The 19,664-nt window shown below is 38.7% G+C and overlaps 1 protein-coding gene across 1 annotated transcript in view; it reads left to right on the forward strand.

The window, feature by feature from the left end:
- The window catches only part of LOC102385476 (transducin-like enhancer protein 4), a 175,773-nt gene that overhangs the window by 113,637 nt on the left and 42,472 nt on the right, over positions 1–19,664 (forward strand). The window contains exons 10-11 of the mRNA XM_025192948.1: positions 3,042–3,246; positions 3,646–3,662. Coding sequence (XP_025048733.1) covers positions 3,042–3,246; positions 3,646–3,662 — 222 coding nt within the window. The remainder of the gene's footprint in view (positions 1–3,041; positions 3,247–3,645; positions 3,663–19,664) is intronic.

The following is a 19,664-nucleotide window of genomic DNA, read 5'->3' on the forward strand; positions in this document are numbered from 1 at the left end:
GGCTCCGTTAGCACCCAAGAGGATGACGCAGCTGTTCAGTATTTTTTATTTTTGTTCTCATTTTCGTTTTTGAACCAGTGTTTCTTTTTTCTTAACCTTCTCACCACCCCACTCATGTGGAAGGGGCACAACTTCTCAGATCCCTTTGCTTTTGTATGCACTGGTGTAACCATATTTTGCAATCCTCTCTGTTAAACCTGCCATTCCCCTTTTGTTTAATCATGCATACATATACAGACATCATGTAGTGTGTGGATATACGTATTGTTTATAGATGCACGTATGACACTTGAAAGTTGGGAGCTACTTAGCTGAAACCATTTTGCACAATCCCACCTGTAGTACCCAAAGGATTTTCTTTTAAAACATTACAACTTGCCTAGGTCAATTCTAAATTCTCCAGGCCCAGTGAAAAGCACCTTGTGACTTACAGGAACACGACTCTGCCAGATTTCAGGTTTCTATCACCACCTGCTAAGCTGCTAGTACAGATCAAAGAAAGGTTGCAAATATTTCTTTTTTCCAGCAGAAAAGCTGTGATTTTTGTCCTCCCACTCTTTGCATGCTTGAAAACAGCTCAACTGTTTTCAATGAAACTTGCAGGAAAACAAATCACTTCTTGGCCAAGAGCAAATGAGCCAAATAGGCAACTATGGATGCTCTATTGTATTGGAAACAAGTAGGCAACTTAACCACAGGTATCACTGCACACTGTTTATAACACCTAACCTCTATATGGAAGATGCTTCTGCTGTTTACTGCATCACTGATGCAGAGCGTTAGACTGCCATTGTACTGATCAGTGTGGGTACTCTGTCCATGTACTGGCCAGCACTTGCCTGACATACCATACGTTGTAGATGGTGCAGTGCTTCCTGATTAACACCCTTTCTCTGTGTACTTTGGCCAGCAACAAGATAGTTAACAGTGATAACATCTGGCATAGTTAACATCCCAGTAAGAAGGACACCTCTCATAACTCTTATTTCAAACTGTCTGCAGATTCAGGCAGGCATCTCTTCATTGTTTAATATTGTGCTTGAAGGCTTTGTTCACAGCAGCAAAGACTAGAGACTGTGTTAAAATGAAAGTTGAGATTCTTGATCACAGAATGTCATTCTCCATCCTCTGTCTAACTCTCTCTTCCCTGCTGCTGGCCCCTTTGCCCACCCACCCCCCCAAAAAAATCTCCATCAAGCCAGCATGCTTGCAATCTGTTACAAGGTGGCCCCAACCTTCAACCCTGGAGCTAAACAATACACAGTTGGCTCCAGTTTCATTTTGTTGCAGTTGATTTTAAATTTTGATCAGCGAAGCATCCTTCCATAAGAGCATCAAACAAACAAATGCATTTAATGCTTTCCACAAAAAGGAGAGCCTCCAAGGATGACATGGACCTAGGATTATGAGTGTCCCTTTCCTTTTTCTTGTAAAATAATTCTGTTTCTTTTGTTGATGATGTTTGTTTGTTTGTTTGTTTGCTTTTGCTTCTTTTTAATAAAGTTTGGGCAGAGGTGGCTAGCATGGGATAGGGTTGACACTACTGTCCTGGTTCCAAAGCCACTGTTAAATTTCAAAAACGAGGAAAAGTGTTTGTGATTCGAGATTAGCATCTTTTAGAAAATGCAAATGAGTACCCTCAGTGTTTCACGCCCTCTACATAGTGCTTTTTATGTTGGTTATATTCTTTTAAATAAAATCTGCCTTGACACCTGGATTAAGAATTCATGCCAGGTTGGAAGGGAGCACTAATGTATGTATCTTGATAGACTAAAGCCAAGAGACAGAGAGGTGGGCTGTCAGGTACATTTTGATTAAAATAAAATAAAATAAATGCAGACAGGACAAGACTTAGAAATTTTAAAAGCCCTATTTTGACATGAAGCAAGTGTAAGGCTTTTGACTTGTGAATCTTTAGAAAGTCATGGAGGGGAGGGATTTGATTTATCATCAGTTAGCCCTGAGAAGTGACTGCTTAAAAGGCAAAAGTAAATTTCAAAGCTAATCTAGTGAATGTTTGAACAGAAATTTGGTAGACTATTAGGGAACATGTCTTGTACTGAACAGATCCCTGTTGGGATATATTTAACATAACATTTTTTTCTTTCCATTCAATAGCAACAACAAACCATCTACCCCACAATGGTTAGTATAGCACAGAGCTTGATGCAGCCTTGGCTGAGGTCAAGCACTCCAATTCTAACCTCTCAAGGGCTTTCTCTATGTGTTGCCAGTGTACTGGTAAAAATGACTTTAAACTCTTGTCAGTGCAGTTACTGGTGCATGCATCACAGTCCCACTCAAATAAACCTGTCACAACACAGAGTCAGCAGCTAGAGAAGAGTACAAGGGCAGGCCTCTAGCTTTTCATTCGAGCATCACTAAACGTGCACAGAGTGCCCAATTATTTCAGCATTATTGAGCAAGCCTACAGGAGGACCCAAGCCTTGCTACATTAGATTTTCTTTAGTAATTTGCTCAAGTACCGCTGAGGACACTTAAAGGGCTTAAAACGGTGGCTGCAACCAGTTTCCTTTTCTGGATTGTTAATTCAGGTTTTCTCTTTCAAATTAACTCTCGCTGCATGCTGTGCAGTAGCGCCGGGAGAACTGTTTAACACTAATTTTCTCAATTTTCAGCTTTTTTTCCCCTTGCACTATATAGCTGCTTTTAGTTATTCACATATGTTTTGATTAGACATGTTTGTGTGTGTCTGTTCATATAAGAATAAAGTCCTTAGTCGAACGTGATTCCTTGGACAAAACCAGCAGATCTGTTTATGTGATTCTCATTAATTTGTTGTTTAATTCAGACTCGAGTCTAAATGAGATTTAAAGACTACACTGTGCCCAAATCTGTGGGCATTGATGTTGTCTCAAAACGTACGTATGTATGTATCTACAGTTGTCTATATCAATATGCAATATATAATCAACCAATCAATCAATCAATCTGTAAATACCACTCCAATCCCCATCCTCTCTGTCCTAAACACCCTCTTTTTCAGGACAAGTTCAATATCTCTGTTTAATTTTTCACAGCAGCAACAACTCCAAGCCCAGCATTTATCACATGGACATGGTCTTCCAGTGCCTCTCACTCCACACCCTTCGGGCTTGCAGCCTCCAACCATCCCACCAATTGGCAGCAGTGCTGGTCTCTTAGCTTTGTCCAGTGCACTGGGTGGGCAGTCCCACCTCCCAATTAAAGATGAAAAGAAGCATCACGAAAACGATCACCAAAGAGGTAGGAGCTGCTAGATGAGCACAAGGCTTTGTTCGGCAATAGGCTTTTTGCTTGCTTGTTTGCTTGTTTGTTTGTTTGCTCTTTAACAAAACAGTTTTGATGGGACCTTCTCCATAATTGCTCTGGTATTTGTTAGCTAATCATAGTCATTCAGTAAATGGGTTCAGATAGTAGAAATCAGAGTATATAAAGTCTGGCTGTACAGTATTAATAATTAACTGTATAGTCAAGTTAACACCTATGCAATTTCTTATTTAACAGACATGAGGATTCTTTCTGCCAAGTATGATTAATATATAATTTAGTGTAAACTAACTATTACTTTTCTCTTTTTCTCCCTATCCCCCTCCACCACTGCCGCCGCCTCCTGCTTTGCTGCTGCTGCTGCTCTGCATGCAGACAGAGACTCCATAAAGGTACGATTCCATTTCATAGGTGCAAGGAATAGCTTAAAGGAATTGCACAGCACATTTCATTGCAGTTTGAACCAGAAGTGTAGAAAATGTCATGAATTGAAGCTGGGTTGTGACACTCACTGATTATCAGCAGAGTCCCATGCAGATAAAGTTATTTCATTAAGAGAGTGCCTGGGCATAAACGCCTCTAAGATTGCAGGATGATTTATAAGCCAGTGAGTTGAATTTTTGCCTCATTGGCTGACTCTTTTAGCATTGTGCCTGTTCTAAACCATGGAATAAATCTTGTATCCCCCTAATGAGAGAAAAAAAAAAGGCAGCAGGTGGTTTTAACTCCTTTTTGGAAACTAATTTAAATGTGTTCTAAAGATATATTTGGTTGCAAATCTAGAAAGAAATATCAGTTGTTCAAGGAACAGAAATAAAATTCCACCTCTTCCCCACCTCTCCTCTCCTATTGTTGTTAGGAGCAGTGCTATGAGCTGAAGTGTCATAGGAAATAACTATTTTTCCCGTGAAAGGTGGGGTTTTAACTCATTTTTGGAAACTAATTTAAATGTGTTCTAAAGATATATTTGGTTGCAAATCTAGAAAGAAATATCAGTTGTTCAAGGAACAGAAATAAAATTCCACCTCTTCCCCACCTCTCCTCTCCTATTGTTGTTAGGAGCAGTGCTATGAGCTGAAGTGTCATAGGAAATAACTATTTTTCCCGTGAAAGGTGGCTACCAGTTTACCCTTTACACTCCAATCTTGGTGGATGATTTCCTAGTCCCATGTTAATCTCTGTGGATAGTATGAATTGCATGCACTCCTACAAGTATTTACATTTTTAGTAGGTACATTAAGCATATGTAGCAGCTTGTGTAATGCTGAATGCCTTATGGTATATTTTAATGTGGATAAGTACATCTACCTGGATGCTCATCTGTACTGGAACATAATCAAATTAATATATGTAAACTTCTGTCAATATACACAGCAGTTTGAAAAAGTTACCCAGAACCTAGAAGTACAATGATGTGGTATTAGTGGTGGTAACTTTATTCCTATCAAGTTTAAACTGAGCCATGTCACGCTCTCCAGACAAATCAAGCACTTGAATATTGTTTATTTTGTACTTATAACAACTGAAACAAGTTTCTAATTAAAATACTATTTAAATAAAAATATATAACAATATAAGAGCTGTGCAAATGACTGAAAAGTAACATTAAAAATCTAACTGTTTGGCAATATTAGTAGATATTTAATTGTCAAAGGAGTATATTTACTAGATGTGGAAGACTGACTGTAGGGACAATCACACTGGCCAGGGGCAGGAGTCGCTCGCAGCCCCCACAAAAGCTGTTCAGATTCTTATCAGAGTACTGTGCTCTTGGGGCTCTGTCTCTCATTTCATCCTCTGCCTAGGAGATACAACATCTTAACTCCTGCCCCTCCAAACCCTTCCCTAACTACTAGAAGAAAATGACATTCTCTCTGTTCTCCTTTTTGGCTGCTCTGATACAAAGCAATATTTCTTTAGCTTTTCTTCCAGCTGCAGGCTGGGGTGTGTCCTGTGCTCAACCCTTCCCCAGCTTGCCTCTGCTGCCACTGGCAACTTGGTGAAGTCACAGCAGAATGAAATTGACCTGATTGTTGTCAGTTTCACTGTGACCCACACAGTTCTGAATAACAACCATGAACTGACAAGAATTGTCAGTTTTTACAGAGGCACTGCATCTGTCTATAGGCTTAAGACAACAGTGCATCAGTTTTTAGTGTATATTCTCTACAATAGAGGTTAGAAAGTAGCTTATTGCCTTTCATAAAGCTTAGATTGTATGGCAGTTGATGACACCCTCCTTGGAAGGACTCCTGGCACCTTGGGATAATAGACTTTTTGAGTCCCGTAAACATGTTCTTTATATCTGTATATTTATGAAAAAATTATATAAAAAGGAGTTTTATGCAGCTGCTTTACTTGATTTACCTGAAGCAGTAATGAAATTTACTTAGTTTGCCTTGCATGTATTTACACCTATGTAGATTATAAATATATAATTTACCTAGTTGTCTGTGTGTGTATGCATACACCCCCCCCCCCCCCCCACACACACACACATGGTGCACACATGGAAAGAGAAAAGTGAATGAAGAATGCTATTAAAGTATACCATACATCACTATATCAGAAACTGGGTTAGCCCCGTTTCCCTGTTCTCCATGTAATAGCTACGGGTCTGTACTGGCATGTTAATTGTATTTAGTATTCATACATGAAAGGTAAATTTTGTCTAATTCATTTACAATTATTTAGAGCAGTTCAATGACTTGTTACACATACAGCTACAGAGACTGAAAGAAAGGTGTGACTATTTTGCACTGATTTATTTTGAAATGATAGCTATAAATAGGTGTTTGTCTTGTACAGCATTCAAATTGTGAGTTGGATTTTGTCAGCATTTAGGGCTTGCTGCCAGCTTTGCAAGGTGAAATAGTTTGCTAATTTCCTTAAATGTTTTCAGTGATGCCCAGAGTAGCAGTTAGTCGCTTGTTCTATCGATCTGTCCTCCCTTAAGTGGCTCCTGGTTAAGAGAGGCTTTTTATGATTGTCTGCTGTGTGACTTGAGATGGTTTTTATCAGCCAGAACGTGCCAGTTGCCAGCAGCTGGAGTCTGTGTGCTTGTATGAAATAATTTATTCATGCAGGATAATGCTCCTTAACATTTAACAGGTAATGAACGTGACATAAATTTCCTCCTTGCTTTTAATTTTTCCCTTTCCTCTTCTAATGTGCAAACAGGCAGCTCTGGTACTCTAAATAATAAGTAATTTTTGGCCATCTGTCAAAAGGAAATTTCAATACAAATTTAAATTAATGGTGCCTGAAATTTTTTATAGCTCCTCTAAAAGCCTCTAATGTGCAGAAAATTCTGAATCTGCTGGTAGTAATTAGTGTAGCATGTAATGAGGATATGGGCAACATTATACAGCCCCAGTGTAACGTTTTGATATGGTAGCAAAATTTTGATTTATACAAGGTTGTGGCTGGGTTTAATTGTGAAAGACACTTTAAAGTGTTTTCTTGCCGTTACAGATTATTAAGCAGGGCAGATTTTAGAATAGCTCTTAAAATGTAAATTTAGGCTGTACTGTAAGATTCAGGTAATTAAGGTTTCTTATCCATTGATACAAAGAAAGGAGTTCAGATGTATTTTTTCCCTTTTTGAACCTGTTGCCACCAACTCCAGTGGACCTGTCAGCCATTTGTTTTCATTAAACTTGGTTTCCATAATTGCACATATCCTGACCCTACTTTTAGTTTTGCCTGGAGGTGATGGTGACAGTTGATTCACTGGCTCTGGAGAATTGAAATCCCAAATCCATACAGAAGGGATCCACTGTGTGAAATTACTCCCTTCAGGCAAGAAGTAGAGAATGAGTGAGGGGAAGGAATATGTAATACTACTTATGCACAAGATTTTACACACTCTTCAGGGAATGTGGTGGAAAACTCATTCATGTCATTGCTGAGCATTGAAGCCAAGATCAGTGGTTGGAGCCATGAAGTAAGACAGGCTGACATCAAAAGACAGTTCTTCAGGCAGTGGTGCAAACGAGAAAGGCACAGTCATATTCCAGTTTATATCACCCTTCTAAATGGAACATTTTCTGCCTGATAAACCAAACCAAGCTTGGATCCTTCCAGATGCACCTTTGGAGTGAGCAGCTGACTGCTGAAACTGATTAGGAACCTTCCTGATAACATGACATTGTCCAGAAGCTATTCCTAAATAATACATCAGCATCAGTACTACAGGCTCCATGGAAGAAGGAAGCTTTTGGTGTATTCTGATTTTATGTTGGATTTAGTCATCAGAATCCTTTACAAAGTTTAAGCATGGAAAAAATGCCCAGAAAAATAGGCCACAGGAATGCTGTGCATAGATACAGAACTAGCACAACAGCTAAAAGGAGAGGTGAATTGCAAGGGTTCTTTTAGATGTGCTGATGTCTGAAGGCCTATGATGAGATATACTCTTTTTTTTTAAATAGAGATACAATTAACTTTCTCTCTTGCAGACTACTCTAAACAGCCCCTTTTCATAAATGTTAAAACTCCAGGGGGTTATTTTTTTGAAAGATTATTCTTAATCACTCTGCTGTGGAAAATATGCTTCTTCCTAGCAAATTATTCCTTTCAAGTGTTTTTTCTGTCTATATACACCACCAGAACAAGACTCATATCTCTCCTGCTAAATGCCCCACCTCCAACCCAAGTTCTGTGTTCCCTAAATAAGTCCCTTGCGGCAAAATTATCCTGTAAAGAAACTGAGGAAGAGTTTGTGGAGAAAAATGTCATCCATCAGCAAGCAATCTAGGTTTAGTGGTTTCTTCTTCATGTGTGGTATGACAAATGTGATTCTGGCTAGGCTGTTGAAGCAGTCAGAGTTGATTTTTAAATACACATTATTGTGTCCATATATGTGTACGCATGCGCGGGCATGTGTGCGCGCGCTCACACACACACACACACACACACACACACACACACACACTCTCTCTCTCTAATGGTTCAAAAGTCTTTGACAGTATGTGCATGGCAGGACTGCATAATTTTCTGATTCTCCTATCATTTATTATGCTCACTTGTTGCATCTTTTTCAAGTTTGATTGTAAATTCTTGGAGTAAAAGATCAGTTTTATGTTACCGGTCAAGGTTCCATACAGTTTTGGGCTGAGGTTTTTGCCCAGTTTACTGAATTCAGTACAAATCCATACAGGTGGGAAGGAGAATTCCATTTGCTTTGTGAAACAGTAGCTTTTGGTGCCATTTTGGGTAGATCAAGCCCTGTTAAAGTGGCTTGAGCACTTTGCACTCAAGCACTCTGAACTACTCAGTCAGTTTGAAAATGTTAATCTTTTCTCTATTCATTTCTATTCATCAGAGTATCTGAGAGAGAGTAAGCTTCTCATTCCCTACATTTATAAATTGGTCTCTTAGAACACATTGTTTGAATTTTGTATTTTGGAAAGGAGCAGAAAGGTTAGCTATTAACACACGTTCTTAAAAAGTCCTGTTTATGTTGTGCTGTTGCATATCGAATCACTCATTTCATTTCTGTGCTAACAGATGACGACAGACGGAGAGTAGCTTTTCCCTAAATAAGTACTTTTTTATTGTAAGACTTTTATGCAAGTGGTAGATACAGATATACATCTCTGATATTTATATATTTGGTATGTACTTTATAGGTCATTTATATGCAACTTTAGTTACCAAAACTTCTGAAGGGAAGATACAGAATTTTCTATGCTATACGTTGTCACTTAATTGGTGGGAGGAATCTGCAGATATGAGTTAAATTTAAAATATCACCATTTGGGGCAATGTTAAAGTCTTCCAGGTGTCTCCCTGTCACCCATTCTGTGTGTACCTATGTATATTAAATGTTCATCTAAAAATGAAATGAGGAAGCCTGTGTTTTGTTTTTCACAATGAAATAGTGCTGTTTTTCACAGTAATGAAATAGTCATTTCAGTTATTTGCACTAAATTTTGTTTCACAAAATACTAGCTTAATCTCCACTAGACATGCTGATATTTTGGGGTCAGTTATCAAAGTATAATTAGTGACTTCAGTTCTGTTGGTTTGCAATACAGTAATTTGTTCAGTATTAATTGATATCTGCCTCTGGGCATGTAAACTGTACAGAATGTAACAGGTGCCCTAATTCCAGAAAATGTGTTGTAATTGTTTGTTTGTGGAACAGATTAATAAATATCTTTGGGGCATAGCTGGTCCTCAGGTGGTGAACGTGAATGGATTAATGATGTGATTGGGTGAGACATGCTTGTTTGTTGCAGTCTCGTCCAGTAACTGTCTGCTGAAGCAGAACAAATATTAATTAGCAGGGCCCTGTTTGTTGTCTTGGGCTATCTTATGCAGCTGATTACTTGGCATTGCTTTTTTAAAAAATAACCTCTTCTATTGCTAGATTAGTAATGTGTCACTCAAGTGTGCAGTTTTGAACACATTCTTTAAATCACTAAAATTTATCTTCAGGTAAATGTTTTGCTTTCCTCATGCCCCCTCTCTCCCCCTCCTTATTCATTTCTTTCATTCAGTATCACACCACTTGTCTTAATGAAGTCATTTGGATGTTTTAATTTGTTATAGAGCTTTCATTTATGAGTAGCAAGAAATTAATATCTTCAACTAGTTTGATGGCTTCACTTCCCCATCTCTTACGTCTTTTACTGTGTTTTTCACCACACTGTATGTAAACTATACATCATCCCTTTTACCCCTTATATTTTACCAGAGTTGCCTGTATTTTTTCTGGTTGTGGTACACGATCATCCCCATGTTAGATGAATTCATGCAGTGCTTATCACTGTCATACTTTATTTTGCCACTTGGCCATTTAGAGTAACTCAAATATTCTCTCTCCAGATGCTCTCATCACCCAGGAGGCAAACACTTACATGGGTTGTAATTTCTAACCTGAGCAGTCATGTCTAATTATTTCCATGGCAACAGATTGTGATGTTGTTAATATAGGATTATGACTTCACATTGTAGAGTAGAAAAAGGATATTTGCTGGGGTGAAGAGTTGGTAAAGGTGGCTGGGGAGGTGTCCTCAAACACACAGGGCTTCTATACACGTGCAGGGAGCCTGCTCCGAAATGCTGGAAATCCCGCACGTTGGACTTGATTAATCAAGTCTGCTGAAGCACAGAAATGAACATGCTGCAGCTAAATGTAGCATCACATGTATCAGTGTCCCCACGCTGAAAAATGGTGATGGGGCACTTTGAACTAAAGCTCATTCGAATTTTAGTTCAAAGTGCCCCACTGCCATTTTTCAGCTCAGGGACACTGATACATGTGACACTTGGCCCCGTTTAATTAGATTGGCTTGCTAATTAAAGCATCCCCCCCCCCCACACCTTCCAGAGCAGTCGTAAAAATGCCCATAGTCTTCAAGTATGTGATACTTCGGAGCAAAGAAGTAAAAGAGGGGAATGAGTTTATACCTGTATTGTCTTCCTTGAAGTTTTCTGTGACGTATAATCATAATTATCGTAAGGATGTTGGCATTCAATATTTGGCACAATTTATTCATGACAAATAAATCTAGAATGAAGAGCATACTTGTGCTTCACACTAAGCTTTTAGTCTTAGTAATAGGTTATAATAGGCAGTATTGATCAAACTGTATCAAAGAAATACCCAGAAGGTAGGTGACTGCTTTCTGCTTTCTCTCAGCTTCAAGATATTTTCCTCTACATTGAGCAGTTTGTGTTTAATTTTAAATTCTCTTTAAAATCCTCTATGGATCTTAAGTAATATGAAACATCTATTATTTGAATGCAGATTCAAATGAACTGATTCATGGGATATACTAGGCATGTCTTAAGAAACAAGGAAAAAAGAAAAGAGGAAAATAAATTACCACCTTTTACCAACTAAATGATGAAAAAATATAAGTCACTGAACACTAATAGCAGGCTAATATTTGTATTGAATTGCTTTTATTGCATTGTCCCCCACAGTGAGGAAGAAGTATAGTCCCAGTAGGACTCTTCTCTTCTGTTGTCAGCTTCTTAGATTGGACCCATTGCCCTTCTGTGATGTACTTATAATTGCATCATAAACTATGAAACGTTAAAAATATTTTGGAGAGGGAAATAATTACTCTAGTCAGTGGCTATTAGACAGTAAGGTATTTGCAAGGAAGTTACACTGCCCATCTCGAACCTCTTTCCAACACTCTTCTAATTAGGCTGAATAATTAAATAAATAAATAAAGCTTGAGTGGCTTGTTTTATATAGCAATTTTAAAAGTTCTGTGTTTCCTTGATCGACATTTGGCCTTTTGAAGAACAAAATAAAATTGGAAATGCTAATGTTTTGCAGCCAACTAAGGGAAGAAAATAAAAATGTTACCATAGCAACAAAGCTGCTTTCTAGATGGTTTCCTAAGATATGCTTGAACTAGAAGCAGATGTCTGATTTGAGAATCTTGCCTCCTTCAATGTAAACAAATAACTTCTAGGCAGGTGTTGGAAATAATATGGAAATCCTATTAAGGGGCCCTGGGTTCCTGTCAGTCAGGAAGCCCCTGCCACAAAAGGGTTGGTTGTCTGAATAAAAGAGACAGAGTAAATTCTCATTAGGCTTTAGCTTTTCCCAGGAAATGATTGTCTCTGCGTGTTCTTTCTCCTGTGAATCTGAATGTAAGCTGTTTCTTCTATTGATCTATTCTGCTGGCCCTCTTTCTCCCTCTCTCTTTTGGATTAACACTTGATATGTGCTGCTGGTCTAAGAGTTGCGACATTTGTGATTTTAACCCCCAACCCTCCACCACCCTCCACCACCACCCTGCCTTTTCCTATAAAACAACAGCCAAAAAAAAAAAAAGCCTAACAAAACAAGACTTGGTCTTAGGCATTGCTGGCCTGTTGAGAGAGAACAAGATGGGATTAAGTAGAGTACTGAAAATAAGGTATGGAGAGGCGGAGTAGCAAAGTCATAGACGGCTTATGGCTCTAGGATGTTTGTGTGAATTTATGGATTATGTTGTAGTCTTTGACACTGTAATGCTGAGCATTGTATGAACAAAGGATTTTTTGTTTGTTTCCTTTTACAAGGACCACAAAGTTTTGAGTAGTTGTGACAAAGGTGCTACCTTCATTTGATTACTCATGGTACATGTGGGCATTGAAACATTTTTTCCCCCACCCAGGATGAAGTTGGGATGTATGCATGCTTTATTTATTTATTACTTTTTGGGAGCGTTTTGTGCCCAGTACTGCTGGCACCATTGCTTATATTAATCGATAGGGGCCTGCTGCCATTGTTTCTATTATTTGTATTACAGGAGTCCTTAGAAGCCCAAGTTATGGATGAGGCTTCCAGAGTGCTAGGAGATGTACAAACAAAAATACCAGTTTATTAACTTGCCCTCCTGTAGGTGAGAATTTGTGAGCCTTTCCGAAAGTGAAGCTCGGGAAGTGTTTTGAATGTTTCTGAATTAAAATCCAACGCCATTTCCCCCCCTCTCCTCTTTGCTTTTTTGGTACATAAGATGTGCATAGCGATGCTCTTAATAATACTCAGAGGGTTAAATGTGGATAAACACAAAACAAGGCTTCTGAAAAGCCTCACTATTATCATGCAGCATTTCTCGGACTATAGTCCCTGAGACGCACTTCATAAAGCCAATAAAGCGCACACTGGTGGTCTCCTGTTGCCCTAGCAACGGACCATAGGGCACAGTGTATGTGAAATGCATGAACATCTGTGAATTAATCTTTTTTAGTTTGTTCTTTTCTTGGCACTGATTGGGCCACTCTGGCTTGTGCTTGTGACATTGCGTGAGGAGGGATAAGCTGAAGAGTTCCCCTGGGCCTTGCCCTAAGTGGTTGGCAGAATGGAAAGTGAAGTGAGATTTATCCAGGCAGTGCTTTCAGTAGTTGAGGGATTTAGCCTGACAGCACTCTCGGTGGGACGTTATTAGCTTACTTTCTGCTGCGCAGGGAAATGAATAAAAATTTTTCTAGTAAATCTAGGCATTATTGGGTTTATTGGTCTGCCATGAAAAAAATAATCGGAGGAGAAAATTGAAATAATCGCTTGTGTTTATACCACAATTGCCTGGACCTGACCATTCTTCGACTTCATTCTCATTGGGTTACAGAAAGGAAAAAAAATAGACAGGGTGGCTGGGGAGGGAAGGGATAGGTTAGTGTGAGTAAAAGAAACCAGGGAATGAAAATCGAAAACAAAAATCTGTTAGTAACAGGATTTGGAAGGAGGTTCGTCATGGCTTTATTTAGGGATCACAGATCTAGAGGGAGGGGAGAAGAGTTGCAGTGAGTCTAGGTATTGAGGTACAAGTCACGGTAATTACTTAACACGTCAGGATCAAGGTAGTTAGCAGCTAGGAAAACCTCTGAGTGGATATGTGATTTTCTTTCACCTCCCCCCCACCCTCTGCTACCCCTTGGGCACACTACACTGCAGACTTTGTGTTCAGCTCCTAATGTCAATACCAGATGCTCACTTGTAAACTGCTTGGCTTACCCTTGTCGTTTTCCACTGTGTCTCTGAGAGGACTGTAGGGGGAACACTGTGTATGCCATATAATCAGCTAATGCTGGATGCAATCAGTATTTTAATGAAGTATTGAAAGTGAAATGCTGCTTTAATCTGCTAATTGCATTACGAGGACAACAGATTGCTCTGTATCACTCCTTCTTTTTGAGCTACAAGCTTATCAAAGAGTACTGAGGTGCTTTTAAGTGAGGCATTACAGCCAGTTGGACTCTACCTGTTTGCATACGAATATTAACAGTCACAGCTGTACCTCTGGTTTTCTGTCTCTTGAGAGGCAATGAATGCAGCTGTGGGAGTTTCCTTAATACATACTTACGCATAAGAGAGGAGGGGAAAAGCAATTTCAGAAAGGTTTGTTCCCTTTTGTTTTTTTTGCTCACTACATAGTTGCCTGTTGTAGGTGAACTTAAGAACAAAGTGTTGTGAAGCTAAAGTGCATCAGATGGTTTTTTTGTTTTTTTTTAACGGAATACTGCCTTTGGTACAGTAATCTTTGCATAGACAAAATGCACAAAACTGACTTTGAGTTAAGTGCCCTATTTAATAGCATTGTTGGAGCGGGGTGGTGTTGGAAAGAGGTGCAGGTGCTATATAGAGGTGTCCACTCACCTTAATAGTACAGGTATGGGAAGGAAGGGCTGGGAAAGATGAATTTTGGTTCTAGTGTTCCTGCTTAGAAAGGGTTACTTGTGCAAGAGTGTGGCTCGGTGTTTGGCACAGACTATACACTGTGCAGAGCCTGGTAGCTACAGCCACGTTCTGTTTAGTCCTCTGCTCATTTGTTGCAATAACCAAATGGCAAAACTATGTCTAGCATTTGACCATTCTTTTTTGCACAAATTGCTAATATTCCATTAAGTAGCAATATTTAATTTAAATTACATATAGTTGTGTTCTTTGATACTTGGGTCTCAGGCTTTAGGAAAGCTTTGGGGTGGATTGCAATAATGCTGATCATGCCCATTTTACTGGCTTCTTGAGGTGGGCATGTGGAATTCAGACCTGTTAAAACTGTTTCCAGGATTCAAAACACTTTTGCCCTGAAGAAAGTTTGGTTTTTCAGTGGCTCTTTCTTCCATGGTTTGAAAAACTAGTTTGACTTTCTGGGGGAAAGGGGCAAGCACACATGCATGTAATATACATTTTAAATGTGAGCTGTGTGTAAGGAAGCATTCAGGACATGATTAATATTAAAGTAAACTCTTTAAATTACTTACTAGTAAGTTCTCTAGGGGAAAAAAAAGGGCTTTTTATCCTGTATTTTTTAATTGTAGTTCCCTTGGAGTAAGGAAGCACTCCGTGTCCCATCAGCATACATCTTTGACAGTACAATTGCAAAGACATCCTGTTTTCAGCATGAAGGCAACCCATCCAGGGTCATCTCAGCATTTTTTGTATAAAATGCACTCTGTGCTTTTCCCATAAGTAGTTTAATTTCTCTGTGATGCAAAGGTTTAAATTTCACAGATATTCTGTAGGACAGCTCTGCCCTCCAAACTCCACCTAAATTTCTGGGTAATTTAATCCTCTGCAATGGAGCAAGGTGGTTTCTTGGGTCAGTCCTCCCTAGCCCACAAGTTCAATGGATTAGGAGTGAGGAGATCACATACATTGTAAAAATCTGTTTATCATGTCCCTTTCCTCTCCTCTTTTAAAGGTGTGTAGCTCCAAACAGTGTTTTTCATCTTCGTATTTTCAGGTCACCTTTCAACATTGAGGATTTCAAATGTGTGTTGTACTATGAAGTAAATTTTTTTTATAGCTCTATGAATATGAATGACTTGTATGCAAATGAATCCTAAACCTTTTTACAAATATTACAAAGTGACTGTACACTGTTAACATGGATGCATGCACTTGGACATAGGTACCAGGTATATCAGTCCCCTTTACTTCAGTAGGCTTCAGTGTGGTCTTTCCAAGTGTTTCGTCCTATAGGATCAGGACTTGAATATAATTAGGAGTTGCTGAAGCCATTGAACAAGTCAGTGTCTCATGACAGTTTAGGACAAGATGTGAAAAAATCTGTAGGCATTTAGATTGGAAAGGGTAATTTAGGGAAAACCAAATGGTGTGGATTAGTATTTGGCTAGTACAGAGAGACTAATGTCCTAGTTCTTACTGAACAAATTATGTGTTCTTTAACTATAAAAAACAAAGATGCATGGTTTAATCTGAAATATGGAGAGCATTCCCTTCACCATATTGTAAAATTTGAAACAGCTAGGCATTCTCTTTGGAATACTCACTACTTAGCATGCACAACTGCTACTGGAGATGTCAAAAATAAAATATTTATAAGAGTATTTGATACTGTGTTCTAGCTCAAAATATGTATCTGCCTAACACTAAGCAGTGATGTATATGTAAACTATTCTTAGTAAAAACAAACTGTGTTGTAAATACACAATATTACTCCTGCCAATAATGTAGCTAAATCAAAACTAGCACAGAATTGCATGATTCTCTATCATAAAGTATTATTTAAAAGATAGTGTTGACATAATATAAGGTTGTGACCAAAACCAATGAATGGAAGGAAATGAACATCTGATATTGACTGATACTTCCTATGTACAAACTGAATATTAACCGCAATATTTAGCAGTTAGGGGTTGGCCTAGATCCAAAATTGTATTTAGGTGAGTAACTTATCTTGATTTCATAAAATACCTTTCTGGATCTGGCCCTTACATACTACCTCCTGTATGATTAGTCGCTGTGTTTTCAGACATGGGTCCTCCTGGAACCTGTTAGACAAGTAAATGAATATTCATTTTAGAGATAAGGAAACTGAGGCACACAAGTAACTTTCAAAAGATAAGTCAGAGGCAGAGTTCAGAATAAATCCATGTATTGCTGTTCTATGTCCACCCTTTATGGACTGGCCACCCTAATGACTGTGTGTAGTTTACTCTTTTCTATACAATTTCAAGGATGGCATCTTCAACAATCTATTTTTTTTTAAAGTTGCTTGTATTACAGTCTTATTCTCTATCTCTGTGTATGCATTCTCTATCTCTGTGTATGCATATGTGTGTATGCATGTGTGTATATAATACATTGGGTTTAGTCCATTCATATGTATGGGTAGCCAGAACATTTTTTTTAAAGCCTTTTTTCCTCTTTGCAGCAGTGCCAGGAACATCGGGCACAAAAGCATTAATCCTCTGAATGCTAAGCTTTTTAAGATCATAGGTTACCATTGTCCTCTTCTATGTCAGAATGTGTCCGATGTTTCCTTGTCTACAGTTGGACAGCTGGTAGTTCCTCAGAAATATTTGAAGAGCCATCATTTAGTAGTTTAGGTGGAAAGCCTTGAATAATTCACACAACAAACGATTAGACAAGCACTTGTCTATCTGACTGAATTATTCTGCATGTTTGCTGAAGCAGTAAAGCAGGAGAACAGCATTTCCTTCTCCAGAGGGTTTACAGTGGTAGTATTGACCCACCTAGTTATTGGGTTTCAGCCTTTTGTTGACATTGTTGTAAATGAAAGCAGCCTGGACAGGCACTGAGCAGCTGGGTTGGATAATTGTGAAGGATTCATGCTTGTTGCTGTTACCCCCAGTGTTTGTAGTGGGTTGTTTGCTTTGACTTTTGTTGAACTGTTGACAAAAGCATTAGATACAAATGGGAACAAATAAAGTGGTGAGATGCCAGAAAGCTTTGGCAGCAATGGTGGTTTTCATTCTGACTTAAATGGGGAATGTCGACACTTATCTGGATGGGAAAGGGAAGGTGCAGTTGTATTTGCATGTAGGTCCCCTGCTTTTCTCCCAGTTTCAGTTGCTGTTAAATGTGCTTTGGCAAACAAAGGTAAATAAAAACATGGTAAAGGCAATGTCATCATCGCTTTAACTCTTTGGCACCAGGTGATTTTTGGGAACATCAGCTGTTATATTGGGCAAATCCAGTTCTTACTACTGAAGGATTAAGTATAAAAAGGCGGGGAAAAAGGTTGTGTGGGGCAGGGAAGGGAACCGGGTGAAGGGAGGATTAAAAAGAACAGTATACACTGAAATAGTAATGCCAACAGAATTGAAGTCATTTACTGGAACGTTTTTAATTTGGTTTAAACAAAATATTCTTTTGTATATTCAAATGGGGAGTAGCTCAGCTGTTGTGAAGCCAGAAAATTAATGGTATTTTTAGTGAAATAGCAAAAGCATGTCAACAACATAGCTGTGGATGATAATGCTGGCATTTTATTCATGAGGAATTATCAATGCAGGTTACTGGACAACATAGTGTGACTGAGAATGATTGAGCACAGAGGGAAGCGGCCGTCCTTCTGTAAGATGATTTCATTTTGCATGTAGCCTTTCAAAAAGAGAGGAAGGAAGGAAAAACAAAGCATTTATAAAAATTTCTACTGTGGGCTGTCGTCATGGTATCAGACTATATGGGTCCTACTCTTCTACCGTTCTCTTTCCTGCAACTTTGCTTTTACTCCTATTCTTTTTGTCAGTTCTTCATTTTGTCCATTCACTGTTTCTTAGGGGTTGCCTAGGGGGAAGACAGAATTACTTTGGGTACGTTTTACTGAAGAGGAGTGTCTTGTGTCTAGACCTAGGCTCATCTCAGGTTCCATCTGATCTACTCTGACTAGAAATCTTTTTCCTGGCCGTGCTTTGTCCAAGAGTGTTAGTGCATTACTCCAATGAAGCTTAGTTGCACTAGTTGGTCATTTGGGGAAGAGGTGATCTTGAAGGACTAGATCGTTGAATTGATGCTGAAGCAGATGAGAAGCATTTGCTGTAGTTTTGTAGGTAGATCCTGAAATATTGTATCACTTATCTGGAGAGTTTCTGTGTATTGTTTTAGTTGACACTTTCACATAGGTATCCACCCAAGTACAGTCAACCTAAATGTGGATCATAGTGTTCGGATCATCATGATCTGAGATGAAAGGAAGACTGTGATTCATGGCTGTTTGAAAGTGGAAGGAAGTATTCCTGGCCACACTTGTAATTTGAGGTGGCAGTTGTAGTTCCACATTGTCATGTTTTCTATCATAGGTACTTTTGTCTCTTCTTACCACACAATTTAAGCTGAGCAAAATTCCAATTTAGGAAGATAATTGCATGCATTTTATTAGGTGTCTCCATGGTTTTAGACAGCCATTTTCTGCTTCAGTGTCAGAGTTGCAGTATTATTTCTGAGTACTCTTTCACAGAAGTGAAAGGAGTGATAAATATGAGAAAGGGGAAAGAACCTCTATATCTAAGTTTCTGTTCTTGCTACATGTAACATGTAAGAGGCTTACTGTGTCCATACAGAGCCCCACAGATTATTTGCCCATCTTAGTGCACGTATTGCAGGAAGCGGGTCTGAATTATTGATTACTCCTTACAAATATTAGAAGCAACTAAAGAAACACCAAGCTATTTCTAACAACCCTGTATGAATGTTAGAGTCAGAGTATATGCAGTGTCTCACACCTGTAAAGTGTGTCCCCACACTGTCTCTCCAAACAATACATTGAACAATTCCAAGGTGCCCTCAAGAAGTTCTGAAAGCACACTTCAGACATGAATGAGAGGGGAAAAAAGAGGAAAATCTGTGACATGTGGACATTTAAAACTAAATCAAAATAAATATCCTCGTGTTGTATCTAGATTATTTGGAAAATCCATTTTAGATAACCTAATTTAGGAGAGAGATCAGATGCATAATGGGTAAATATTTTAGGGTCATATCATTCTTTGATTTAATGTGAAATTTATTCTCGACCCCTTCCTGCTATGCAAAATCAGGGGATAAGCATTAGAAAAAGTTTTAGATTAACCTTCTTTGCCTAGTGACCTGTAAGAGGAACCTAAATTGCTTGCCAACTAGTTGGAACAGTGAGCTTGGAAAGCCTGAAAACTGGAAGCAGGGAAAG

The sequence above is a fragment of the Alligator sinensis genome, unplaced genomic scaffold (genome assembly GCF_000455745.1).
Source record: "Alligator sinensis unplaced genomic scaffold, ASM45574v1 scaffold1445_1, whole genome shotgun sequence".
Lineage (NCBI taxonomy): Eukaryota > Metazoa > Chordata > Crocodylia > Alligatoridae > Alligator > Alligator sinensis.